This window comes from Sinocyclocheilus rhinocerous, unplaced genomic scaffold (assembly GCF_001515625.1).
Source record: "Sinocyclocheilus rhinocerous isolate Xijiao unplaced genomic scaffold, SAMN03320098_v1.1 scaffold299, whole genome shotgun sequence".
NCBI classification, from domain to species: Eukaryota; Metazoa; Chordata; class Actinopteri; order Cypriniformes; family Cyprinidae; genus Sinocyclocheilus; species Sinocyclocheilus rhinocerous.
In genome coordinates, this window is record NW_015652998.1 from 714,369 (window position 1) to 738,830 (window position 24,462).

At 39.3% G+C, this 24,462-nt stretch overlaps 1 protein-coding gene across 3 annotated transcripts in view; it reads right to left on the reverse strand.

Annotated features, from left to right (window-relative positions):
- The window catches only part of LOC107715325 (protein turtle homolog B-like), a 127,099-nt gene extending 104,235 nt beyond the window's left edge, over positions 1–22,864 (reverse strand). For all 3 annotated transcript variants that reach the window (XR_001637087.1, XR_001637086.1, XM_016521413.1), the window contains exon 1: positions 22,541–22,864. Coding sequence is in view for 1 of the 3 variants with exons in the window: in XM_016521413.1 (XP_016376899.1) it covers positions 22,541–22,604 (64 nt within the window). In the remaining 2 variants the exon portion in view is untranslated. The remainder of the gene's footprint in view (positions 1–22,540) is intronic.
- Between the last annotated feature and the right edge of the window lie 1,598 nt (positions 22,865–24,462).

Below are 24,462 nucleotides of genomic sequence, written 5' to 3' on the forward strand. Positions count from 1 at the left end.
ATATAATATAATATAATATAATATAATATAATATAATATAATATAATATAATATAATATAATATAATATAATATAATATAATATAATATAATATAATATAATATAATATAAAGTGAATACCACCCTTGGTAGATGATGGCAAACTGGTTTTCAGAGTTTTGCACAAGTACAAATTTGCACTAATATACTGATGGAAAGCATCAATATATTAGGCATACATTAACGATCTAGCAGCATATCATCTTCACAGATCTTGCTCAATATTATATATGTAGCAGAAGACTGGAGGCACCATACTTCCTTTGAAAATCCCACTTAGGAAAGTAGGTCAAAGTAACCCGTAAGTGGTCCGAGACTGTAAAGGATTTGATTCAGAACAATATGTTTCTCTGAAAACACTGAATCAACACCCAATAGTCATAATATTGACATCTATTTTCGCCAGTAACAAAATCAATATGGCAAGACAAATGAGAAATCTTAGTTAAACAAAAAATCTATATACAGGAAATGTTCCAGTAAGTGTTTTTATCATCATTGTGCCAGTTCTTTAAATACACAAATTAAAGGCTACTGGCCATTACAAATATGTACTATTTCAATAGGATGTCACTATGAAAGAAACTTGGACAGTCAAACACATATCATTAAACTAACACATTTCACCTGTTCAATTAATATTCCTGTTAATGTTTTAAAACACTGTTGTTTTAAAAGTTTGTTGTGCTTAAGAAAACGAATCAAGCATCTGTGTTAGCATCCATCAAGCATCTGACTATTTCAGAAGCAATCTTGTCAGATTGTTGTGTAACTTTAATGAGTGGTGATGAGAATTTCTGATTTGCAGTGTAAAAATCGCACACAGCAAATAAACAGGATGGATCCTGACTGTGCAATTACAGCTGGATGAGCTCACTGTCTGACAGAACAACCTGATGACAACTTAAAATGGTTTGTGTATGACTTGGGAAGAAAAGAAAAAGGTGTAAAGACTGCAAATGGGCAAACACAAAGAAAAAGAATAAGAAACTGTACAGTGCAAATTAAATGACATTACCTCCCCTTGGTGAACAATAGACTGTAGCTTCCCCATTCATCTGCATTGGACGATTCTGACAAGGCTGATAAAAAACAAAATATCATGGTGGCATTGAACACTAATGACGCTCTAATGGAAGGGAAGGACTTGACCTAGTTCGGCTGGATCACACCACCCCTGCTATGGATCACTCACAGATTTCACACAAAACCCTCAGAGGTTCAGGTTCTCTGTTTTCAAACAGCCCAAGCTGAGTCCCGACCGGTTCTTGTCTCCTCTAGCAGAGCTGCTCTCTGATTTCAGGTGACTTACAACAATCTTATGATCAGTGTTGGGGGTAACGCATTACAAGTAACGCGAGTTACGTAATCGGATTACTTCTTTCAAGTAACTAGTAAAGTAACACATTACGTTTTAATTTACAAGAGAATATCTGAGTTACTTTTTCAAATAAGTAACGCAAGTTACTTTTTTTTCCAATTTATTGATCGACAGCTCTCCTGTCCCCATGTTGAGAGAAAACAGAAGATGTTACTGTAGTTCTAAAATAAATATGAATATGCATTAATAGTAACATAACGCATTACTTTCCATAAAAAGTAACCAAGTAACGTAATTAGTTACTTTTTAATGGAGTAACGCAATATTGTAATGCATTACTTATAAAAGTAACTTTCCCCAACACTGCTTATGATTACAGTTTGGGCAGAATACACAGGCTCTTGAGCTAAGTAGTTAATGATTCTTTAGCTCATGTTACAGTTTCATTCAAATGTGGATAATTAGATTATTTCATTCTACTGTATCACAGATAACTGAAATTCTCTCTCCTTTATGACAACTTAATGTAACTATATTTATTGATAAGACTAAGTATACATACAATGGATGCTATAGGAAGACCCACACAGAATCTGCACTTATTTTGTAATGTATTTTATGCTTATTGTGAAGGAAATTTTTGGATGGAGTTAAATGACTAGTTTACCCAAATATGATCACTTTGAATCGGGCTGAACGATTTTGGAAAATAATCTAATTGCGATTTTTTTTTTTACTAATATTGTGATTGCGATTTAATATGCAAGTCAGTAACAAATCACACAAACTAAAGTAGATTGCTAACAAAAAAATCTGTTGCTTTACCACACTACTTTAGGTAATTCAAAGTCACTGTAATAAACATATGTAAACATGTCCACTGCACTTTATAAACAGTCTGTTAACTTTAGACCAGTGGTTCTCAAACTTTTTTGGTCGCGCCAAATAATTTCACTAAACATTATGAAAAATTTATGTTTTTTTAATTAAAAGAAACCTACAATGAAAAAAACACCTGCATCACTTGAAACATTGAAAATAGCATAGAGAGAATAACTGTTATTATTATTATTCTCTCTGTTATTTATTTATTCATTTATTTTGGGTTCTGGGTTTCATGCTGTCCACTAAGGCATAGAACACACACAGGCTTTCCTCCACACCAACGACATTAAACACCTTGTCTACACCGGACGCGAGCAGCAAAATACAGTAGAACCCATTATAATCAGTGCCGCTGTCTACACTGGATGCGGCGCGACGCGACATGACAAAACATGACATTAAACTGATGCCTTGTTCTATTTATGATGTACTGACACAAAGTTAAAATGATTTGCAACGGTCGCTTTGTCGCGTCCTGTGTAGAGCTGTTGCGGCGCGACGCGACAACTATAGCGTCCGGTATAGACACGATGAGTGAAGCCGTGAGCAAGATATGCCTCGTCATATTTTCTGCATTTAGCTTTTGAATGACCAGCACCTGCCTGGGTCTTGAAGGTCGAAGTCTTCAGTAATGAAATGCACCATAACTGTTACTGCTTGAGTAATTTCAATGTGCCGTTTTGAAGTAAGTTCATTATATACGCTTTCAAGCATATCCGCTAGCGTGCCAGGGTTGCCAGGTTTTCACAACAAAACCCACCCAATTGCTACTCAAAACTAGCCCAATCGCGTTTCAAGGGGGGTCCACCGGTAAAAATCATGTTCCAGGGGGTAAAATACAAGTTTTTTTGGAGGGGTTCCCCAAACCTCGAACTTGATGCTTCCTCTGAAGACTGCTTAGATGTGTTCGACTTGAAGCAGCGCTGCTTAGATCGATCGGTGTGTCATCAAAGCACTGCGAGAGCTATAAGAGAGCGGACGTCTCCTTATGCTTTCTCTCACCGTACTTTGATGACACACACGATCAATCTTCAAGTCGAACACACCTCTTTACTCTCGCGTGTCACGTGACCGAGTATAATCGCAGCCTCTGCGATTGAAAAATCACGTTTTTTCATAATGCAATTAATCGTTCAGCCCTAATTTTGAATCATTGTGTGAATCATTACGAGTTGTTCTGAATTACTCATTAAGTAATTTTTTAATGAACTGCTCCAAGACATGAAGGTAGAGGATCCAAATGCAGTGTATTTAATGAAGGGTAATCCACAAACAGAGTCCAAAAACAGGCAAAAGGTCATAACACAGGTGATCAGTCCAAACAATAGCAACAAGGTAAAAACAGACAAAGGGTTAATCCAAAAGACAGGCAGAGTAACAGGACCAGGAACCAGGACACGGAAGAAACATGGAACAAGGCTCAGAATTGCAGCAATGACACACACAAGACTTCGCAAAGAATGACAAACTGAACCAGACTATACTATGAGCAGACAGAGTAAAAGAGACACAGGTGCAAACAGTGAGTGCTGATGATTCCGGGCAAAGAATTATGGGAAATTAAGTCTTTGTTGGAGTGGTAGAAGTCTGGGATGGAGTGCCCTCTAGCGAAGCTCACGGGCACTCCAGCTAGAGATTGTGACAAGTAATCAAACTGATTCAGTTCTCAAGTTCAAATCACTGATTCAACTGGAATGGAAAAATTATCATTGAAAAATGACTTAAATTTTGATCAGTTTCTAACAATAACCTATCAAATGACTTAGAATATAATCTATATTCTAATCCATTTGATAGCTTATTGTTAGAAACAGATCAAAATGTAGGTCATTTTTCAATGATAATTTTTATGATAAGTATTATGATATAACTACTTATATCATAATACTTCGAAAGATTGGGGTCAGTAAGATTTTTTTTTTGAAAGAAACTAATACTTTAATTCAGAAGGGAGGCATTAAATTGATAAAAAAAATGACAGTACAGACTTTAACATTGTTACGAAAGATTTCTATTTTAAATAAATGCTGTTCTTTTAACATTTCTATTCATGAATACATCCCGATAAAAAGCCATGAGTTCTGAAGACTAACAGTAATGGCTGCTGAAAATTCAGATACATTGATTAATTTTAAGATACATTAGTGAGGAGAAAATATCTTAAATTGTAATAATATTTCATAATATTACAGTTTTGACTCTTTTTTTATCAAATAAATGCAGCCTTGGTGTGCATAAGTGGCTTTATAAACAGAGTGGGGAGTTGAAGACAGTATATCTCAGAAAACCACAGCCAAGAAACTACCTCCATAAAAGACGACCACTCCACCAAAATTTCCATTCCAGTTCACCTTGAATCACTTTATCAATGTTCCTATGAACAGGTACTGAACTGTAATGACCAGCCTCATAAAAAACACCTCTGAGCAGTTAGCTTTGCGAAGGATGAACCTACTTCTGCCTGCTTCTATAAATAACTATAAATTACTCCTAAGTAATGACCACAGAGTAAGATGTTAGAGTTGATGGACCTCTAATTGCAAAGGAGGAACTGGGGGCAGTGCATAACTTTTGAGTTTTCAACCTGCTGTCTAACGTGAGCAGAATCCTTAATGAATGCGCTGATTGCTACACTGTAACCTGCCAGAGTTACTCCCATATTTCAAAGTGGATATTACATCTGACAGCTCCCTAAATGATTTGACATGATTGATTGGTACTTAATATGACCATTTACTATGCTAATATCACTGATTTATATCACATACAATTTTGAGGCACATTCCGTCATAGCATTTATATTTATTAATAATATTAGTATAATAATATTATAAATGATAATATATAAATACTCAACAACATTAAGTCATTTTACATAAAGATTTAAATAATTGTAATGGTGTTGATTTATTTGAATATTCAGATTCAGTGAATATATATTCTGTAGAAACTCAACATTAACAATTTTTAGATATATTTTTCATATATTTTCATATATAATCAGTCATATTTTATAAATACGGTCATGCTACACTGTCAGTAAACACACAAAGACGAAGATGAAGGTTTATAAAGTCTTTAATCCAACACACGGGTAATCCAACACACAGGTAATCCAAAACACAGGATAGAGTGGATGAGACCGGACAAACACTGGGGAAGAACAGTGTTTTAAAAGAGTTTAAATAAGAGGGGAACTAACAAGATAACTAAACAGGTGAACATGACTAATTAGCAGTGGTGGACGAAGTACACAAATCAAGTACTTGAGTAAAAGTACAGATCTGTATAATAAAATATTACTCCAGTAAAAGTACTCAGTTTTCAATTTTACTCGAGTGAAAGTACAAAAGTACTTGATTTTTTATGTACTTAAGTAAAAAGTACCGATAGATGAATGTTTATTTTGCAGTTTTATATAGGCTACTTATATCACTTAATTTTATATTAGCATATATTTTTTTATAATCCTACTGCTCAAAATACCTGGGATTTTCCCAAAATAACCAATAAGGAAATAATGAATACGTGATATATTATAAGGAGTAACGATACGTTTTATGAAATGTAGTGAAGTAAAAAGTACGATCTTATGCTTTGGAATGTAGTGAAGTAAAAGTAAAAGTTACTCAAAATAAAACTACTCCAGTAAAGTACAGATACTTGAAAAATGTACTTAAGTACAGTAAGTAAAACTACTTTGTTACTGTCCACCACTGCTAATTAGACACACAAGGAAAACTAGGTCACAGGGCTAGGATGACAAGACAAACACAACAGAAACCGTGACAGAACACCCCCTCCCAGAAGGCACAACCCTACACCATGAAGACAAGGAGGCAAGGATGAGGTGGAGCAGGTATGGTGAAGGGGCTCGCAAAGGAATGGCAGGCAGAGGGATGCAGGAGGATGGACGACCAGGAGGAAAACGAACAACAAAGTCCAGGGTGGTGATGATGGTGGTGAGAGCCAGGGAAGAGCCTTGAGCAGGGGCGTGATGGCAGGTACCCAGGCCACAGCCAGAACGGAGCTCCATGGCAGCGTCGATGGAGGTAGGAGAAAAGGCGTGATAGGAACACACACCGCCATGGGGAGGACTGGAGGTGATGACGGCGACGGAGGTGGAGCCCACTACGCAGACAGAGAGCCAAGGAGGTGGAGCAATACAGAGGATCAAGGTGGCCACAACGGAGCCATAGCGACGATCACCTGAGATGTATGTGAGGATCCGGAGGTCAGAGGGTGAACTGGAGTGACCGAAGGAGGAGGCGGAGGCTGAGGGAGGGCAGAGTGGGTCATAGCAGAAGAGGTGGAGGGCCGGAGAGCAGCGGCAAGTCCGCAGCGGAGGCGGGGTGAAGTCCAACCTAGGTGGAGCCGACTGACCAACAGAGCCTGAATGGCCGATGGTCCACGCCAAAATCGAGGGTGGTAGGAACGCAGGATCTGGACAGCGGGATGAGGAGCGGAGCCATCCGAGGCCGGAGGCGGAGTCATAGGCTCCTCAGTTCCAGGAGACGAAGACTCCCGGCAGGCCCGAGATGGAGCCCCACCACTGAGAGGAGGTAAAACAGAGGAACTGACGGGGGATGAAGATCACTGGACAGCAGGAGTGGCTGAGGGCTGAGGATATGAAAGAAATGCACAAATTCCAATAAAAAATAAAGTATCTTAAGCCAGATTGGAGAGGAGGTGGGTAAGGGAGGCTGGGCGGGACCAGTGAGTCAGACAGATGAACAGAATCAGGTAGGTTCAGGGGATGCAAATTCTCAAGCTCTCTCTAGACTGAAAAACAGTGTCCATATCTAGTAAACACTCACTCTGAGTGGTGGGAGTGTTGGCAGGGCTCACATCAATACCCTTGAATTCCATGAGTATTCCCTCGGCGATGTATGGGACAGTCGGCACGCGCACCTGTTCAGATGGGGTCCTCTCTGGCTCGCTAATGACGTCAGGCTCGGTCGCTCCTCCTGGTGATGGATCTGACATCACGGCTGAGGTGCTCTCTCTGTCTGGGTTGGGCTCAGACTGCAGCTCTTCGCAGCGGGGTGGTGACTGACTGGGCACTGGGTTGGGAGTGGGGCTGGCATCTTCATCCGCGAGGCCAAAGGTGAAGGCAGATCCACAGGAGCTCAACACCCACTCCACATAAGCGGCAAAGCTCCCTCGAGGACCCTCCCCGGACAACTGCGCTCGTGTATCGGTGTTCAGGCCGGCGTGCAGGAACAAGCAAAGTCAATCGTCCGGGAAGGTGGTCTGATGGTGGTCTGACGAGACCCAGGAATTTATCCATGTGCTCCTCGAGGGAGCGATCTCCCTGCTCAAGGCACAGGAGGCGTACGGCAGGGAGGTCCATGACCCCTCCCACTTGTCAGATCATTTTAATGTCCCTGGTTACCTCAACTTGAATAAAAAAAAAAAAAGCTTCCAAAGTGCAAGATGGAATTTGTGCAGACCTGAAAACTTAAAATGTTTTTCATGTTTGTTCATGGTTGTCTGGTTTATGAAGTATGCTTATGAGTTCACAAATTAGAAAGAAATGCAATGTTGATGCATACAAAAGTTGTTCTGTGTTCAAGCTTACAAAGGCAGAATGGGGTCATTTTGGGTCAAAGAGTGGCAGGACACATATCCCTGCTTCAGTTACTTATTAAGAACATTTATCTTCACATTTCTTTCTGAAGTGAAAAATGGCTGGTGTGTTATTATGCAAATGTTAGACCAATCTGGCCTCCAGGTTTAAAAGGGCACTGCAGATGTGGGTACCAAACCAAGCTTCTTACCCCCTGCTGATTGCTGGTATTAGGGGCAGATGGATAAGGGTGGATCAACATACTCTTGGTCTACCGAGAGGACAGTAATGGCATGCCAACCACATTTAGAGTTTTACCCCTGCACATATGACATTAACCTAATAGGTCAGCTGGGGTTTAAGACTTAAACCAGAATATAAGCCCCAAATGAACATTCCTTATTAGTCCTGGCTTGAAGTTTTCAGGTTTAGTTCAACAGGTCTACTTTAACTTCAGTCCTAAGTGCTCATAAGTGCTGCACAACCATAAGACTACAATTAGCCTATAGTTTAATATCATAAATTCCTTAAAATCCTAATTGTTTTGTACCTTTAAAAAGATGCTGCCTCAAATTAGCTAGCTACTGTTGCTACTGCTACTGCTAGCTACAGTTTTGTTAACAGCTTGTAGTGTAAAAAAACTACTTAAAATTGCCACTAGTGAGGATAAGTCAAATTATAAGTAGCTTATAGGTTTGGAAGCTACAGTTTTACAGTACTTTAGAGATACAACACTGTCACAAAGCTTTGACATTGTATGAGATTTCAACATTTCAGACAATCCAAGTGATGATTAACACCAACAAAATAACTTTTACATTTAATTGTAATCCCATAATAATACTTTTCATTCTATTCTTCTAAAGTGTCAAGTCATTCCAGAATGATTTGACATGAGGCACGACTCAGGATCGTATCAGTCTGTAGAAGATGTACTGTACTGTACTGAGATCTAGAACAATAAAAGGCAATATAGTAGTTTGACAGACACATTAATGATTTAACATTAATACTTTTAACTTTCCTTTCCATTTGATACAGTTTTACATAATCCACTTTAGCACCACAGGCCAATTGTCACAAGAGTATCAGATAAATACTTCATTCAGTACTTAATTCAGACAAATGGTTTAATCCACTTTCTTTCATTAGGTTCATGAACTTTTCAGACTGGACGACACAGCACTTTTCATGGTAGACCAGCACATATTGCTTAATATTCCCTAATACATTTGCTTTTTTTGTAGATTCAAAATGACTACATTGTATATACAGTAATGTCAAAACCATGTTTTCCAAAAATTAGAATTTGGATGGCAGTGCAAAGTATGAAGTGAATCAAAGCAAATTACCAGAAATTACTTTGGCAAATCTCATCTGCATTTGACCTGCAATGAGAACTCCAGACTATGTCTCAGCTTGCAGAAATGCTAAATGGATGCTAACTGACACATGCTGTTTTAAATCCAGGAAAAATGATGGATTATACAATCATATTTCAGGTATTAACTGCAATGTTTGAACATTTTCTTTTTTTATTGTTTTATTACAATCTATTATTTTCTATTATTTTCTGCAATCATTCTCAAAGTGCCTAAGGTACCTAACGATATTCTGTAGATAATTTATAAATGTAAAGGTTATATTTTTTAAGAACTCTAAGATTAAACATAAAATCTCCCACTGACACTGAAATAAAGTTGCCATAAAAGTTCTAACTGGAAGCATGAAAGTACTGTATGCATAATTAATGGTGATTGGACTTCCTTCTTGCATTTATTTGCATTCTGAATTATAACAAAATTCCAATTTAACCACATAGCGGTCATTGCAGTGTACATAATCTGACGTTTTTCAGTTACAAATGAAAACAAAGCTCCCAATTAATACTGTATTGGCTTGCTGCTAGCTGATTCATAGTAATTTAATAATTAGATGTGACTGTCAATAAAGGGAAGTGGAGAGTGATTACAGTGATTCATGCTGATAGATGTTGAGTCACTAACAATATACCTTGGGGGATTTGGTGTGATCCATGAGAAGTAGGTTAGGCCTATCTCTTCTGTAGACTACACAGAAATCCCTTGTGACAAAGTGCACTTCAAATCTTAAAAGTACATTTAAAAAAATGTGCAGATAATATAATATTAATGGAATAAAATGGTCACTTAAGTGTCCTTAAAGATTACATTTTCGTGACTGTTTGCTAAATTGTACTTCTTTTTTCACAAGGGAAATTAAGAAAATTGGGCAGAATTTGGACAGAAATGTTTAAGCACTTGTGAAATTCCATTAAGCTAAACTGGGCTCATTTGCCAGCAAAGACAGCAAGTCTGACAATGGTGGGCGCACTGTAATATATGAGATTGTGCACATACCCAGGCATCTATGGCAGACGCCAGCTGCTAATCCTATATTGTTGGGGAAATGTTGACTGTATTCAATCCTCTTAGTCTGCAACTTTTCATGCTGAAGAGTCAGTGATTAATCTGCAGCCTTCCAGCATCACTTCCACAACCGAGACAGCAGATCCAAAATCATTCCCAGGAAAATCCTTGCACATTACTGATTACACATGCTCTGCGTAGCAAACAGGATGGAAGTGAAACATTAGCTGTTTCAAAACCTTAATAGGCAGCTACTTTCCGCAGCATCCAAACTGTCATGGTACCTCATAAATGATTGATTCCGAATGCTCTAGTACAGAGGCAGAAACTTTACAAGCCTCACAAATTGCACTCAGCATGGGAAACTCAACTTATAACTGATTTTAAAAGCGTGTCGCTAAGCTAACAACACGATACTCTAAGGGTGCTTTCACACCTGTAGATCGATTGCTTTGTTCCGAAACAGGGATTAAAATTATTACAATGTTGCTTTTTATTCTTGGTGCGGTTCGCTTTCACATGGCAAAGTTTCTAAACGGACCAAATTTGTTAATACAAGTCACGCGCGAGCAGAGCCGTTTCTTTCTATAGGCGAGCTAGGCGGTCGCCACCAGCTGAAGGGGCGCCAATGAGCGCACGTACTGGCACTTTTAGAAGGGTTGTGATAAAGAGTGGCACGGTTACCCTGAAATCAGCTTTGTGGGCTTATTGTTGTTGTTTTTTTGTAGCTGTCCTTATAATAATTTATCATTTTGAGCAGGAGTCTAGGATTGATTGGGAAAACATTTTTAAAATGCACCTACTACAAAGAAGAGCAATAAGACGGCATTACAAAATAAAAAAGTGCGCTTTGATTTTTGAATGGCAACGGCGTGATCACCCACAGACATTCACAGGTTCATTTTGAGGTATTAGCAAAACATTTTCAATATTGAATGAATTATGTTCTATGAATTATTTATAATCAGCATTTCTCTCGTCTCATCCACCATCTTGAATTTTTTTTCACTGAGCTCATCATAATGCATTTTTGGATTGTCTTCACCATGAAGAATAATATAATAGATGACAGTGTAATTAAGATGTCTACCCAAATTTCCAGAGGGAATAATTGTCTCAAAGTGTAATGGCTGACAATTGTACTTTGTTTCTCTTTGAAAAGGAAATTGCAAGGTAAAATGTCCAATAAATAAACTTTGATTGCATATCACAACAAATGTGTTTCGCGTGATATTTGAGTGGATTTAATAAAGAGGCGGAGATTATCCAAATCAGAAAATGGATTTCTCAATGGTGTGCACTAAGAAAAAAAGAGGGAAAACTATACTTCAGGGATGGGATGATTAAAACCTATTGTCCCCTGAAACCTGCACATGCTAACACCACCTCACTGGTTTTGAATGATTCTCAAAAAGCAGGATTTCAGTTTGAAGCTAATCCAAATCCATATTTTACTACAATAATTATTGTAAATATTGTATGGCCATGCTAAGTTGTGAATTTTTTACCAGAAAATGTGGATTACAACAATACAGAGGCTCATTTAAAAAAAGTACAAGACTGTTACTGGCTCATTTTTACTCAAAAGCAAAAGTCACTACAGCAATTCCTGGGAACACCTTTCAAAATGTCAGGTTATTAATCTTATCGAATATCAAAATAACTGAGACAAAAACAGAATCTGTATCTAAATATATTCCCATACACATGCACATTTGGGTTAGCAATGGCAGAAGACACCTACGATTCTCTGCACTGGATAGCATTATATATGCAGCAATTGGATTCTCTGGCAATATATCTCTCTATTTCTATCTGACAGCTATTCCCTGTTTACCTCCCCTTCACCTTTTCACTGTGTGCACCTAGTATGCTTTTCGCATGCTGTAGTTCATTCCACTGCACTCTAGAGAACAAGAGAGCCCAGAAAGCACGCTAACAGTAGCAAGCTAGCTCAGCAAACTGTTTTCATTTGTTATAGCAACTGGCTAAACAGTCAATAACAAGCTGTTTCCAGCCAAAATTGTTTGTTGGTGCAATGAAAGTAGTACACGTATCAGACAGATGCACGTCTCAGCTTAGACCAGCTTGAATTTCCATGCTGCTAGTTTAGTGCTGGTCTATCTGGTGGGCTAATGCTAGGTTGGTGCTTGTTTGACCTGTAGTATTGTGAGAACTCATCTGCATTGTTCAACAGACATTAGCAATGCAGAAATGTGTCTGTTCCACACACAGAACACATGGCTAAAAGTTGGCTTGTGTCAATCTGTCAGAAAATCACACTTTGCACACGGCAAGATGGCACAGCGAAAGTCTCCTGACAACATTCTCCCACTGGCTCTGCAGCACTGTGAAGAAGCAGTACCATAGCAGTTCAACAGTACCATAGTCTAGGAAGCCTGCTGATCTGCTCTTAAATCTGCCAGTTGTTTAGAAGAGGATGGCTACATTAAACAAATTAAGCTTAATCAAAAGCATTTGTGGCATAATGTTAATACCATTTGTCCTTCCATTTCTCTTTAAAAAAGTTGGTTCTTCTTACACCGGTAGTGAATAGGACCAAACTGTCATTCAAGTACTCACTGTTTCAGCAGTACAGCCATAAATATGTGAATTGTGACAGAAGACCCGACCGATACAGTTACCTCCATTTGTACCCTCCGTTTTGTTTCTCTTTTTACTCAGTTTTTTGTTTCCATTGTGTGCCCTATGGATCCCCTCCTTCGCCCCCCGAATTCATCCTCCTCCTGCTGGAGCAGGGGGAAAATTTGCTCGAGGGTCATACCAGACTGTTTCTGGCTGTGGCCCATCTCACCACCTATCCGGACGACGCTTGACGGTCTATGATGCCAGCCTCAACACCGCGTGCAGAGCGCCGTCGTCCGAAGATGGCCCTCGAGCTGAATTCGCCACCTTTGTGGAGTGGACACTGGCGAGAAATGGATCTCCATTCCCCGCCGGTTCCCAGGAATTAATCGCCAGTGCCACTCCCGACCCAGAGCCCAGCCCACCATCTCCCCGATGCGCGGAGCGCATGCCCGAGCCCACCGCTGACGGAGAGCCAGAGCCCACCGCGAAGCCAGAGGCCGTGACGTCAGTCAAGGTGTATGAGCCGGCAACAACGCCTGGATCCACATCTCCGCGTCGGTCGCCGGCACCATCTGCTCCGCCTAGGACCTCCGGATCATCCCTGTCGCCCTGGTTCATCGGCTCTCTGTCTCCGCCTCGGGCTCCTCCACCACCTGCTTCGCCACTGTTGGTCGGCCCCCTGGAGTCGGCAGCCATTCCTCCTCCATGGCTCCTCCCTCCATCGGCTCCACCGTGGGTCGACATCATGGCTGTGGCCTGGGTCCTGCTGTGCTCCTCCTGCTCCGGGTCCCTCCTGTCTCCTCCCTCCTTCGTCGCCCCCCTGGTCTCTGTCTGCCGGCCTCCTCCCGGATATCCGTCCTCCTCCGGAACCTCCTCCCAAGTTCCCACCCACGCCTCCCTCTGTTGTTGCTACGGTGTGAGAACACACCTTCAGGGAGGGGGCGTTATGTCAGGATTATGGACTATTCTGTGTGTGTTTTTTGCCCCTGTGACCCAGTTTCTTCCTCATGTTGATTGTTAATTTGATCCCAGGTGTGTCTCGTTCCTCCCTTATTATCCTGAGTTTAAAAGCCCTAGACCTTTCAGTTCTTGTTTGTCGGGTGGTTTTCCTGTGGATTATTAAAGACTGTGTTATTCAAGAACTCCTCGTTTCCTCGTTCCTTGCTCCCCGAGTGAATTGTGACACTTACCTTTTCTGTGTAATATTATATCAAATTTTACAACTTTGATGTCATGACAATATAATGCATAAAAACCTAAAAAGAATTTCTGCTTTAAAATGGCATAAGAATTGTCCCTATTTACTTCCACTGTAAGTGCTTCATCATAGCGTAACCTTACTTTAAAATAATAATAATAATAAATTATATATAAATAAACAACATGGAACTAAAACCCAAGGTATACTTTACTGTGGGTTTTTATGTGTATGCTAGGGTATGCGCTAAGCGTGCATGGCAAAATCCTGTCATCAGCATAGTATGCACATTTTGTAGTCTTTACACTTAGCTCGCATATGCAAGTTTTTCACTAATTAGTTTGTCCACAAGGTGGCGAGACTAACCCAGCCTGCTGTTTCTCAGTTGAAAAAGAAACAATAAGACAGAACAACAATAGACACGCACACTGATGAGTGCTTGTGTGAGGCGGTTTACAAGATACACACCTGAAGTTTGAACGAGTGCAAAAACATTTTATCGCTCACAAATTTTGGTGCAAACACTGGACAAGAATGAATATTTCTTGTGTGCATGTGTCGAGCACCTGTGTTGGTTGGGGTGTGTTTGCTATTGTATGTGAGCACCTCTCCTTTGAAACGGTTGGCCCTCCCTGCATTTATAAGGAGACTGCGAGACTGACCTAGCACCTTTAATTAGCATAATTTTTTTTTATCTGGAATATTCCTTAAAATCTTATTAATGGTCTGGCTGACCTCTGACTGAAAGAGGCAGGGATATGATTGGGGTGGAAGGTTGGATAGTTTGGATTATAGTTTGGATATAAGCGCCATGCCACGAGAAGGAGAAGAGGCAGCTTAGGAGGGCCTAATTTATCACAGCCAGTCAGCATCCTGCCTGTGTCAAGTGCCGTGCCAGGCGTCTGCCGCAGTACACAGTGAGCAAACACATGGACTCGTGGCGAATGATGAATCTAATTTTAACAGATCTATAGTGCAGCCAGACAGATTGAGAGAGATGGATGCACAGATAGCGATCACTCAGAATTGAATGCTCTCTGAAGGATGGTGGCGGAGGAGAGGAAAATGAGGGCTGGGGAGAAAAGCGAGAGGGGCGGCGACAGCGAGAAAGAGCAGAGAGCCTGGGGTACAGTACTGAAGTATCTCATGGCCAGAGTATGAATGTTTAATGGACGTGGTGGAGCCGGGCGGGAGGAAGCCGAGTGCGCTGCATCAATGGACAGCTGAAAAATGAGTCGCGAGGGGAAGCGGTCCAGTCAGGGGGCGGGGAGAGAGGTGATCAGCACGCTGCCTGGCTGCCTGCCAGGCCCACGCACGTCATCTCTACATCTCTGTCAATTCATTGTGAAGTCCAGCAGCCTTTCCTGACACACACGATACAGCTGGATCTGAGAGCTTACATGTAGTCTGGCATCTCGATGATGATGGTGTCCTGTATTACACTGTGTCCTAAGCAGACATTAAGTGATAATAAATAAATCACTAAACACTAAAATCAGTCATTTTACTAAACAGTAAACACAGTCATCAATGCTACAAGTGAATTTAGGCGTCACAGCATTATACAGTGCAGTATATATATATATATATATATATATATATATATATAAAAAGAGTTATTCATTTTTAGATTTGCTACAAAGTACATTTAACAGTGTTATTAAATTATTAGTGTTTTAACACTTAACTTAGACTAGAAAATTAGCATTAAATAAAAACAATTAGGCTAAATATCCAAGTAGCTGATATAATAAATGTAAAAAAATCTCTAAAATTAGCCAACATGCAATACTGATATACTGTCCATACTTGTAATCTTAGCCATCAATGTACAGACAAAATAAGACTGATTATTAAAGTTTATAATCATATATTACATGACAAATACATCAAGCTGCACAAAGAAATCCATAAAAAGCACAAACATAAACGGTCCAAAATGTCACAAAATGCTCTTCATCTGAAAAATCCTTATTTTAAATTTTAAGTATTTTATTCCTTTGATGTCAAAGCTGATTTTTCAGCATCATTACTCCAGTCTTCAGTGTCACATGATCTTTCAGAAGTCATTATAATATGCTGATTTGGTACTCCAAAAAAAAAAAAAAAAAGTCTTATTATCAATATTGAAAAAAATGCTACTTAATATTTTTGTGGTAACCGAAATACATTGTGTTAAGTTTTTTGATGAATAGAAAATTCTAAAGAATTTTTGAAATAGAAATATTTTGTAACATTACAAATGCCTTTACTATTAATTTAATGCATCCTTGGTAAACAAACGTATGGGGGGAAAAAAAAACTTAATGACCCCAGTCCTCTTAACAGTAGTGTACCAACCCCAAACATTTTTCATACTGCACAAAACCCAAATTGACTCCTGTTGTAATCCTAATATTCCACTGACTCAAACTCTGAACCATCAAAGAATTTATACCACGTTTCTACCATGTGCTGAATCATGAATCTCCCTCTGCTCCCCCGACGCTGAGTCAGACTAAACACCTCCGCCCAGCATCACTCCTCCATTAGTCAGCACTCTCACCACACTGCCGGAGTACCATCTTCCAAGCGTCCTTGAGTGTCATCATTTTCAGTTGTGCCAATCAAAAAGGGACATTTCTGTTTGTGAAATCAGGAAGTGTTTCAAGATATCACTGCATTATTATAGCATCATCAACAAATGACACAGAAATAAGATTCTCCACGCACAATGGCCCTCTGAAATGACTGATGAGCTTTTTGGTGTGCTGTAGGTTGTGGCCACATCACAGATGCAGATCTGAACAAGAGCAAAGAGTGTACCCTGCAAACATGCCCCTGCGGGGCCCATGCAGGCTTTTTGCAGGCACAGTGGACTAGGGCCAGCCCACACTAAACCTAAACAGGCCCAGCTTGCCCAGGCGATGTCCACAGCTTTGGGCTCACCGCAGGCTCTCTGTGAGCAGCCCACACTATGGGACTGCCCACATTAATCCCATGATGGCCCAGTGTAACAGACATGAGCCTGTTAATAAGAATTTTGTCGGCAGTTTTCTTCCTTACCACTAGGGTGCTAGGGTGTTTTAGGTTTCCTTAAGTAAAGCCATGTGGGTAGTGGGAGTTAGCAATAACAAGCAGTAGTAGCCAGCATGGCTCACCTGCTGAACACATGGTACCGTGTCCTGGTTGGGAAATGTGTCATTTCAAGCCCAGTCTAAAGTAAGGAGTTGATGTTTTTTGCAGAGATGTTACATGTATGAATGGCCTATGTTTGGATTGATGATCTTGGAAAGAGTTTAAGACAGTGTATTTGTATGCATTTTAGAAGGACTTTTTATTGGTGAGGTCACCATATCATGAATATGGATTTAGAGTTCTTTTCGACGTGGGACCATAGTCTGGACTAATTTTGACTGTTCCTGGTTAGGAAGAGTCTGGTGTTTGAGAGCTATGGTGAGTTTTCATTACAAGAGGTTGGATTATTAATTTTCTATCAGCAAACTTCAGCTATGGACAGTGTTTGGAAATTGATGCACTACAGATAAGACTTGCGCACACATCATCTTTCACATGAAGAAATACTACAATCTTACATTGCTTTGTTTGCTTTCTTTTGTTTTTTTGTACTTTTGTGTATTTACATTTTTGGCTATATGTAGCTGTATTAACCTGAATTTAATGTTTTCTATTTTGTATTTAATAAATTGATTTGAAATCCCTTTGACTACTGTACATTTTTGACAATACAGACATTAGTTATGTGGTGACTGCATCCATTTCAGATGTATAATAACTGTTTTTCCCAAAGACTTAAGTTATAGTAGCTGGAAAGTATTGATAGTGAAACAGATGTATTGTTGTTGATCAGGGGTGCCCACCCCTGTTCCTGGAGATCTGCCTTCCTGCAGAGTTCAGTTCCAACCCTGTTCAAACACAACTGAACCAACTAATTAGGATCTGAAGGAGCACTTGATAATTACAGACAGGTGTGTTGATCAGGATTGGAACTGAACTCTGCAGGAAGGTAGACCAGGGTTGGGCACCCCTGTTGTAGATTAATAGTGCGGGCCCCGTGTGGGCCTAGTGTGGGCTTCCTGGGGGCTAAGTGAGGGCTACCTGTGCAGGACATGAGTCAATGCTGGCCCAAATACCAGCTGATTGACATATAAGGGTTAGTGACTTTTATGGAACGAGCCCTTCGCCCTGGGCCAGCAGTGGCCTGTTACTTTCTATCCACATCAATCGGGACGCAGAACAACCGTTGGTGAAAAATTGATGCTAGAGCACTCAAGGTTCATGGGGTTTCTACAGGATGTGTTTGGTGAGTGATTTCATTGAGGAGGATATTAAGAAAAAAATCTTAAGAGACAAGGGTTTAAAGATATAGACCTTAGGGTAGCGCCATTTTAATTTCTGACAGTAACAGAAAAATCCGCTGTGAGGGATAGAGATGTACAGTGCGTTCAAAAAACTGTACTGTTGTTTAACTGTTGTCAAGACTAAAGTGAGGAACAACAGAGGCCGTAACTCAACAGCAAAGTTACAGAAATCACTCTACCCTTCCATTATTCTCCCCAGAAAGACAGAAGCTCAGATAATGGCCAGAATATATTCATCTTCCTAACAGCTGAATGAGTCTGTGGATAATAGAAACATCCAGTTCTGAAAGGCTCTTCCCACAAATTTCTGAATGAGACAAACTCTTCTATTGCTTCAGCGGGGAGTCTGCTCGGGCACATGCGTTATAACTGGCTGTGGTGGCGGACTAGACTGAGAGTGTTGAGGAAAGAGAGCATCAGAGACAGGAAACAGCCTTTGAAGTGCTGAGAAAGTAGAAATGGAATCCAGCCACAGACATAGATAAGACATTCACATCAGAGTCTACAGCACTGGGGAGCTATTTTCCTGTTTAAAACTGAACAAGACATTCAATGTACATGCAACCAACTGGACTTCTCAGTGCCCTATCTCTAAGATGACCATATCCTTACTAGTGTGTGTGTGTGTGTGTTTACTGTATATACAGTTGTGGTCAAAGTTTGCATACACCTTGCAGAATCTGCAAAATATGAATTATTTTACCCAAATAAGAGGGATCACATAAAATGCTTTTTTTTTTTTATTTAGTACTCTCCTGAATAAGAAATTTTACAGAAAAGATGTTTGCATTTAGTTCGCAAAACAAAATAATAGATGAGTTTATTCAAATTTACATACGCTTATACTGTGTGTCGATTCCTAAATTATCCACAACTCTTTATATATATATATATATATATATAGCCTACTCCATTAATCTATTTTATTTACAACTTAAAAAAAAATATTTTTATATATTTTTACTGGAAAATAAGACAAAACACTGATTAAGAATTTTTTTTTTTAATCATTATTATTATTTTGGGGTCCAGCTTCTTTTTCTATTTGTTTCCTAAATTTTATGTCCTATAAAAAGGCAAAAACCCAAAAAGCAAAAAAAAAAAGTAACTGTAAAATAAAAAACTTTCTGTGTTCTAATAGTTGTAACTCCACTTTGTTCTTTATTGCCCAAAGCATTACCCCTCACTCAGAATCACTGGAGCCAACAAAATGGAAATTGGCTGCCTCAGCTGTGCCCTCTGTGGTTCACATTCTGCAGCTTTCCATGCAATCAGCACAAGTCGGCTGCTTTTCATTCTTTAATTGGAACGCCTGCCATGGATTTGGCTGGATTATAGCTGACATTATAAATCATAATTACAAGACATCAAAAGAATCGGTCAAGAGAGCCAATGAGTTGAAATATTTTTGTGGGTTCTTTTTTTTTTTTTTGTAGTACCAAAACACATAAACGACTATATAAAAACGACATGCTTGTGTGAGTTGTGTTGGAACCTCATCCAGATGTGATGACAGGCAGCTTGTTTGTTGTTATATAAACTATTTTAATTTTTCCACAGGGAAGAGGTCTACAAACTTATCATTCCACTGGAAGAGGATCAAGCCATCACAACCTGAGGATAAAAGTGAAGTAATGACTGTTGGAAAACACATCCAATGTTATCCAACACTGCTTAAAAATGAGCAGCTGTCAGGTCCCCCCCTAGCCATCCTCTAACAGACTTTCCATGAAACATAGACTCCGATACAAACCTCCAGAGCAAGCTTTCTTTAGATTCTCCATTTCCAGCTGGCAGCTACATCAACAACGCCTAAGGGTTAAGAACGCGGCAGAATCTAGTCTGCTAGCAGGTGCTAACTGCTAAAACAAATCACCATCATTTCACATGTATCCACATCAGCTCAAATAACATCCTGTCTGTTCAAATCAAGGAGTCAAGATTTGGCTGGTTAACATGGCCTTTTAGCAATTTCTGGTAGATGCTGTAACTATGGCATTGTGGAGAATAAAAGGTAATTTTTCAGAAATATAATATAATATAATATAATAAATATAATATAATATAATATAATATAATATAATATAATGTGGAAAATGTCCCAAAGTTTGGAGTCAACAAGTTTGTTTTTTTTAAGAAATTGATATTTTTATTCAGCAAGGGTAAATCAAAATGATCAAATGTAAAATTAAAGACATTTATAATGTTACACAATAATGCTGTTGTTTTGTACTTTCTATTCATTAGAAAATCCTGGGGGAAATAAAACAGTACAACAGTTTTCAGCATTGATAATAGTAAGAAATCAACATAATAGAAAGCTTTCTGAAAGACACAGCGTTGCCATTGCAGACATAAATTACATTTTAAAATATATTTGAATAGAAAACAGTTATTTTAAATTGTAATAATATTTCGTAACATTATTGTTATATAATACTGCTATATTTTATTTTATTTTATTTATCACATGTCATTTAGGGCTCAAATCTCTTGACATGAACAGAAATGCTCTCTGATAACTCTCTCCTGGTATTATAAGCCGCCTTGGTGCCAATCTAGATACATTTAGATAAAAAGAACAATTTGAGCACCTGCCAAAATGACATTCGAACAGATATGTCGATTTGGCAAAACAAGTTTAAAGGGGACAGATGTTAGGCACAAGCTATTATAATGAGGGAAGATGATCTGTTCCTGAGGTGGACTGCTGGAGGTCTCAACAAGTTCAGTGCGGTCAGCTAGCATTGAGCCTCGAGGGCCTACCTGGAGCAACGCATCAGCTCATGGCTCTCAGTCTGCTGCTTCCAAGTCCTCTGTTTAGACAGAGCAACAAAGTAGAGATCTGGCACCTGGCCAGGTTTGTAGCTGGTGATTGCGGGCCTGTTTGCCAGCTGACAGCTTGAGTCGGGAGGGTGAGGGCAGGGAGAGAGCTGCATTGGGGCTGGGGTAGTGCAGCATGACTATGACACACAGGAGGGAGACACTGAGCGTATGTAGCAAAGTGCACAGTCAGAACAGCAAGGTGAAAGACGTCTCACTGTCAGATTAAGCGTATGACACAGCTCAAGTTTAGCAAGGTAAAATGATCAAGTTATACTTTATATACATAAAAATTAGGGTTAAATATCACCTACATCTACAGCCACATATTGAACCTGGTATAATGGCTCTCTCAACATGGGAAATGCATAATTATTCAAAGTGCATGCTATGAAAAAGTTCTCATGTGACCCAAGATTGGATTCTCCTTGCTATACGGTTAGCAGCCCTCTAGTGGACAAGTTGGAAAATGCAGGGCTATGTGAGTCCATGAACCCAACATCTGAATTAAAGACACACCACTTATTGAAATTAGTCTGAAGGTCGATCAGATGCACAGAACACATTTTGGATTACAAATATGATGGCTCCTTTAGAGTTATCTTGTGTTAAAAAAGCTAAAGCCATCTGCAAGGTCTACAAAGGCATAATATTCAAAACGAATAACTAATATATACAGCCAAAAAGACTGATATAATAAAATACTATTGAGCACCATACCAGTTATACATAACAGTATCCCCATTAATAACACCTTAAGATGTGTAATTAAAGTTCCCCATGTCAGAGCTTAAAATGATATTTTTTACCAAAAAATGACCATGTACTCAATCTCCTGAGGTTGCAAACCATAAAGGACATGTTAGCTAAAATGACAGCCTCAGTTACCACAAATATGCAATGGTACCATCTCCTTTTGGTGGGTAAATCATGACAAAATGTTCATTTTGGGGTGATCAAGCCCTTTAATTTGACAGAACCCACTTAATATGAAGTATATAAGCCTAAAGTTGCTCATGGGATTGAAGAACAGGTGAAAATGGTTGGAATAAAAAGCACCAGCTCAAACCCTTCAGTTTTTCCAAGACCAAATTATTTGAAAACAAGCACTTCAACAGAAATGTCACTAACCAATGACACAGCAATAATATTTATGAATAAAGAGAAATATATAATCCAAAATAATTACGGAAAAAAACAGAAGTGATATATTGTTCACTTTAAAATATTCAACATGAACAAGATACCATTTAAATATTTAAAAAATAAAATAACCCAAGATGAACCAATCCCAGAAAAAAAATATTAACGACTGAAAATAACTTAGCAAACTCAAGGCTTTATATAATAAATTGCACTTCAACTCACCTTGAGCAGCTGTTCCTCTGGTGCTGAATACACTTGCTATCAAAGTGGCCACATACCAAATCATAGTACTATTGCCAACCAGAGAGAAACCTCATCATATCTCAAAGTGCCCCTTTCAATAAATCATTCTTATCCGAGCCCCTGGACGTTAGACACACTGTCAGCTGCTGATACCCTTTTATTCATGCCCTGCATACTTTTCTCCGACGGTTCCCTTCATTCTTTCCCTCCCCTTCTTTCCTTTCGCGTCCTCTCTCGATGAAATAGAGCACCTGCACCAGCGAACGGCAGCCAGACGCGGCTTGATAGCAATGCCAGCGTGAAACGAAGCTGACAATTTAGATGTTAGCTCCGCCCCCGCTCCAATTTCATTGGCCGGTGGGGGAGGAATCGGGGTGGGGATTGGTCGCCTCCCCGTCGCTCGCCACGTAAAAACTGAGAGCACCGCGTTTCAAGGTGAGTTGGAGCGTGAAGTGGCGTCGGAACCGCAGTATCATGCGCAAAAGCGAAGTCGTGTAAGCAGCCTGTCGGATGCCCAACGTAGGCACAAGGCTTCGCGTGTTGTGAAAGTTAAAGGTGCGGAGGGGTGGTAGACGTCATACTTTCACGTGTGGGGAGGAAATCCTCAACCTGGCCTGTATGCGTCATTCGCATTTCATGCCATCGATTGCACTGCGCGCGTTGTTAGTATTGAGACATGAATCTGGAGCCACACTGAATTCTCCGGTAGTAGTGATGTCACTTGTTAGTGACATCATGGTTGAACCAAATTTCCAGCTCTAAACTAGTTCTAAGGAGGCAAGTAACTAGGGCACTGTAATGATATGACACAGGTGATAAGAGTCAAGTAAATCTAATTTGTATTGCAGTGCACCTAAATAAATAAATAGTTTCATAGCAGGAAATTATGCTTCAGTGAATACAACATTACCATTTTAAATGTATAAAAATACTAAAGGGATAGTTCAGCCAAAAATGAAAATTCTGTAATTTGTTTTTCCTCGGGTAATTCCAAACCCACATGTTGTTGTTTTTTATTCAGTTGGGGAAAAAGGAGAACTTTTCAAGAATCTTAACACAGCTCTTTTCCATACAGTGATAGCTCATAATGTCCAAACTGAAAACTGATTACCAAACTTTAAATATCGACTGATAATTCAAGATGTTTTCTGTCATCTGTTTTCTGAAAAGTTATCTTGTCTATTGCATTTCCCTAATTTAGAAAATGCTAAAAGGGATCAGCTGTGATGCTAAAAAGAGAAAATGCAGTTTTATAGCAACCTATTAAAAAATAGACAGAGACAGACATTTGCGGTGATAAAAGAAAGATTTGAAGTGTTTTTCTTGTTTTGTTTTTTAAGATTTTATGGGATATTGTTAATTTAACCTGGGGTGTATTCCAGAAAGCACGGTTAACTTACCGTCAGCTAAACCCTGAACTTTCGGTTGATTAACCCCAAGCCTTGCTTACTCGAGGTATGTGGTTCCAAAAACGCGTCCGGGAGTAAGTTCATTCAACTCAGAGTATGTTCCTGGTTAAGACTCAAGACATTCTCAACAGAGCAACGAATCGACGAGTCACTATGGAAACGGACGCTAAGAAAAAGCGTGCCATGCTGTTTCTTTCTTCTTCTTTTGTTCAATGGTCGTTTACATGCTTAGTGCATATCGCCACCTAATTGATGGTTGTGCAATCATTTAAATTTTTTTCCGTTTAATCTTTAATCCTTGAGAATATGAATTATATTGTTTGTTTGATGCTAATTATATATTAACAGTGTTGGGCAAGTTACTTCCAAAATGTAATACATTATATATTACTAGTTACTGTCTTTTGAAAGTAATTAGTTACATTACAATATTACTGTCTCTGAATTGTAATGCATTACACTACTTTTGAGTTACTTTTGAGTTACTTTCAT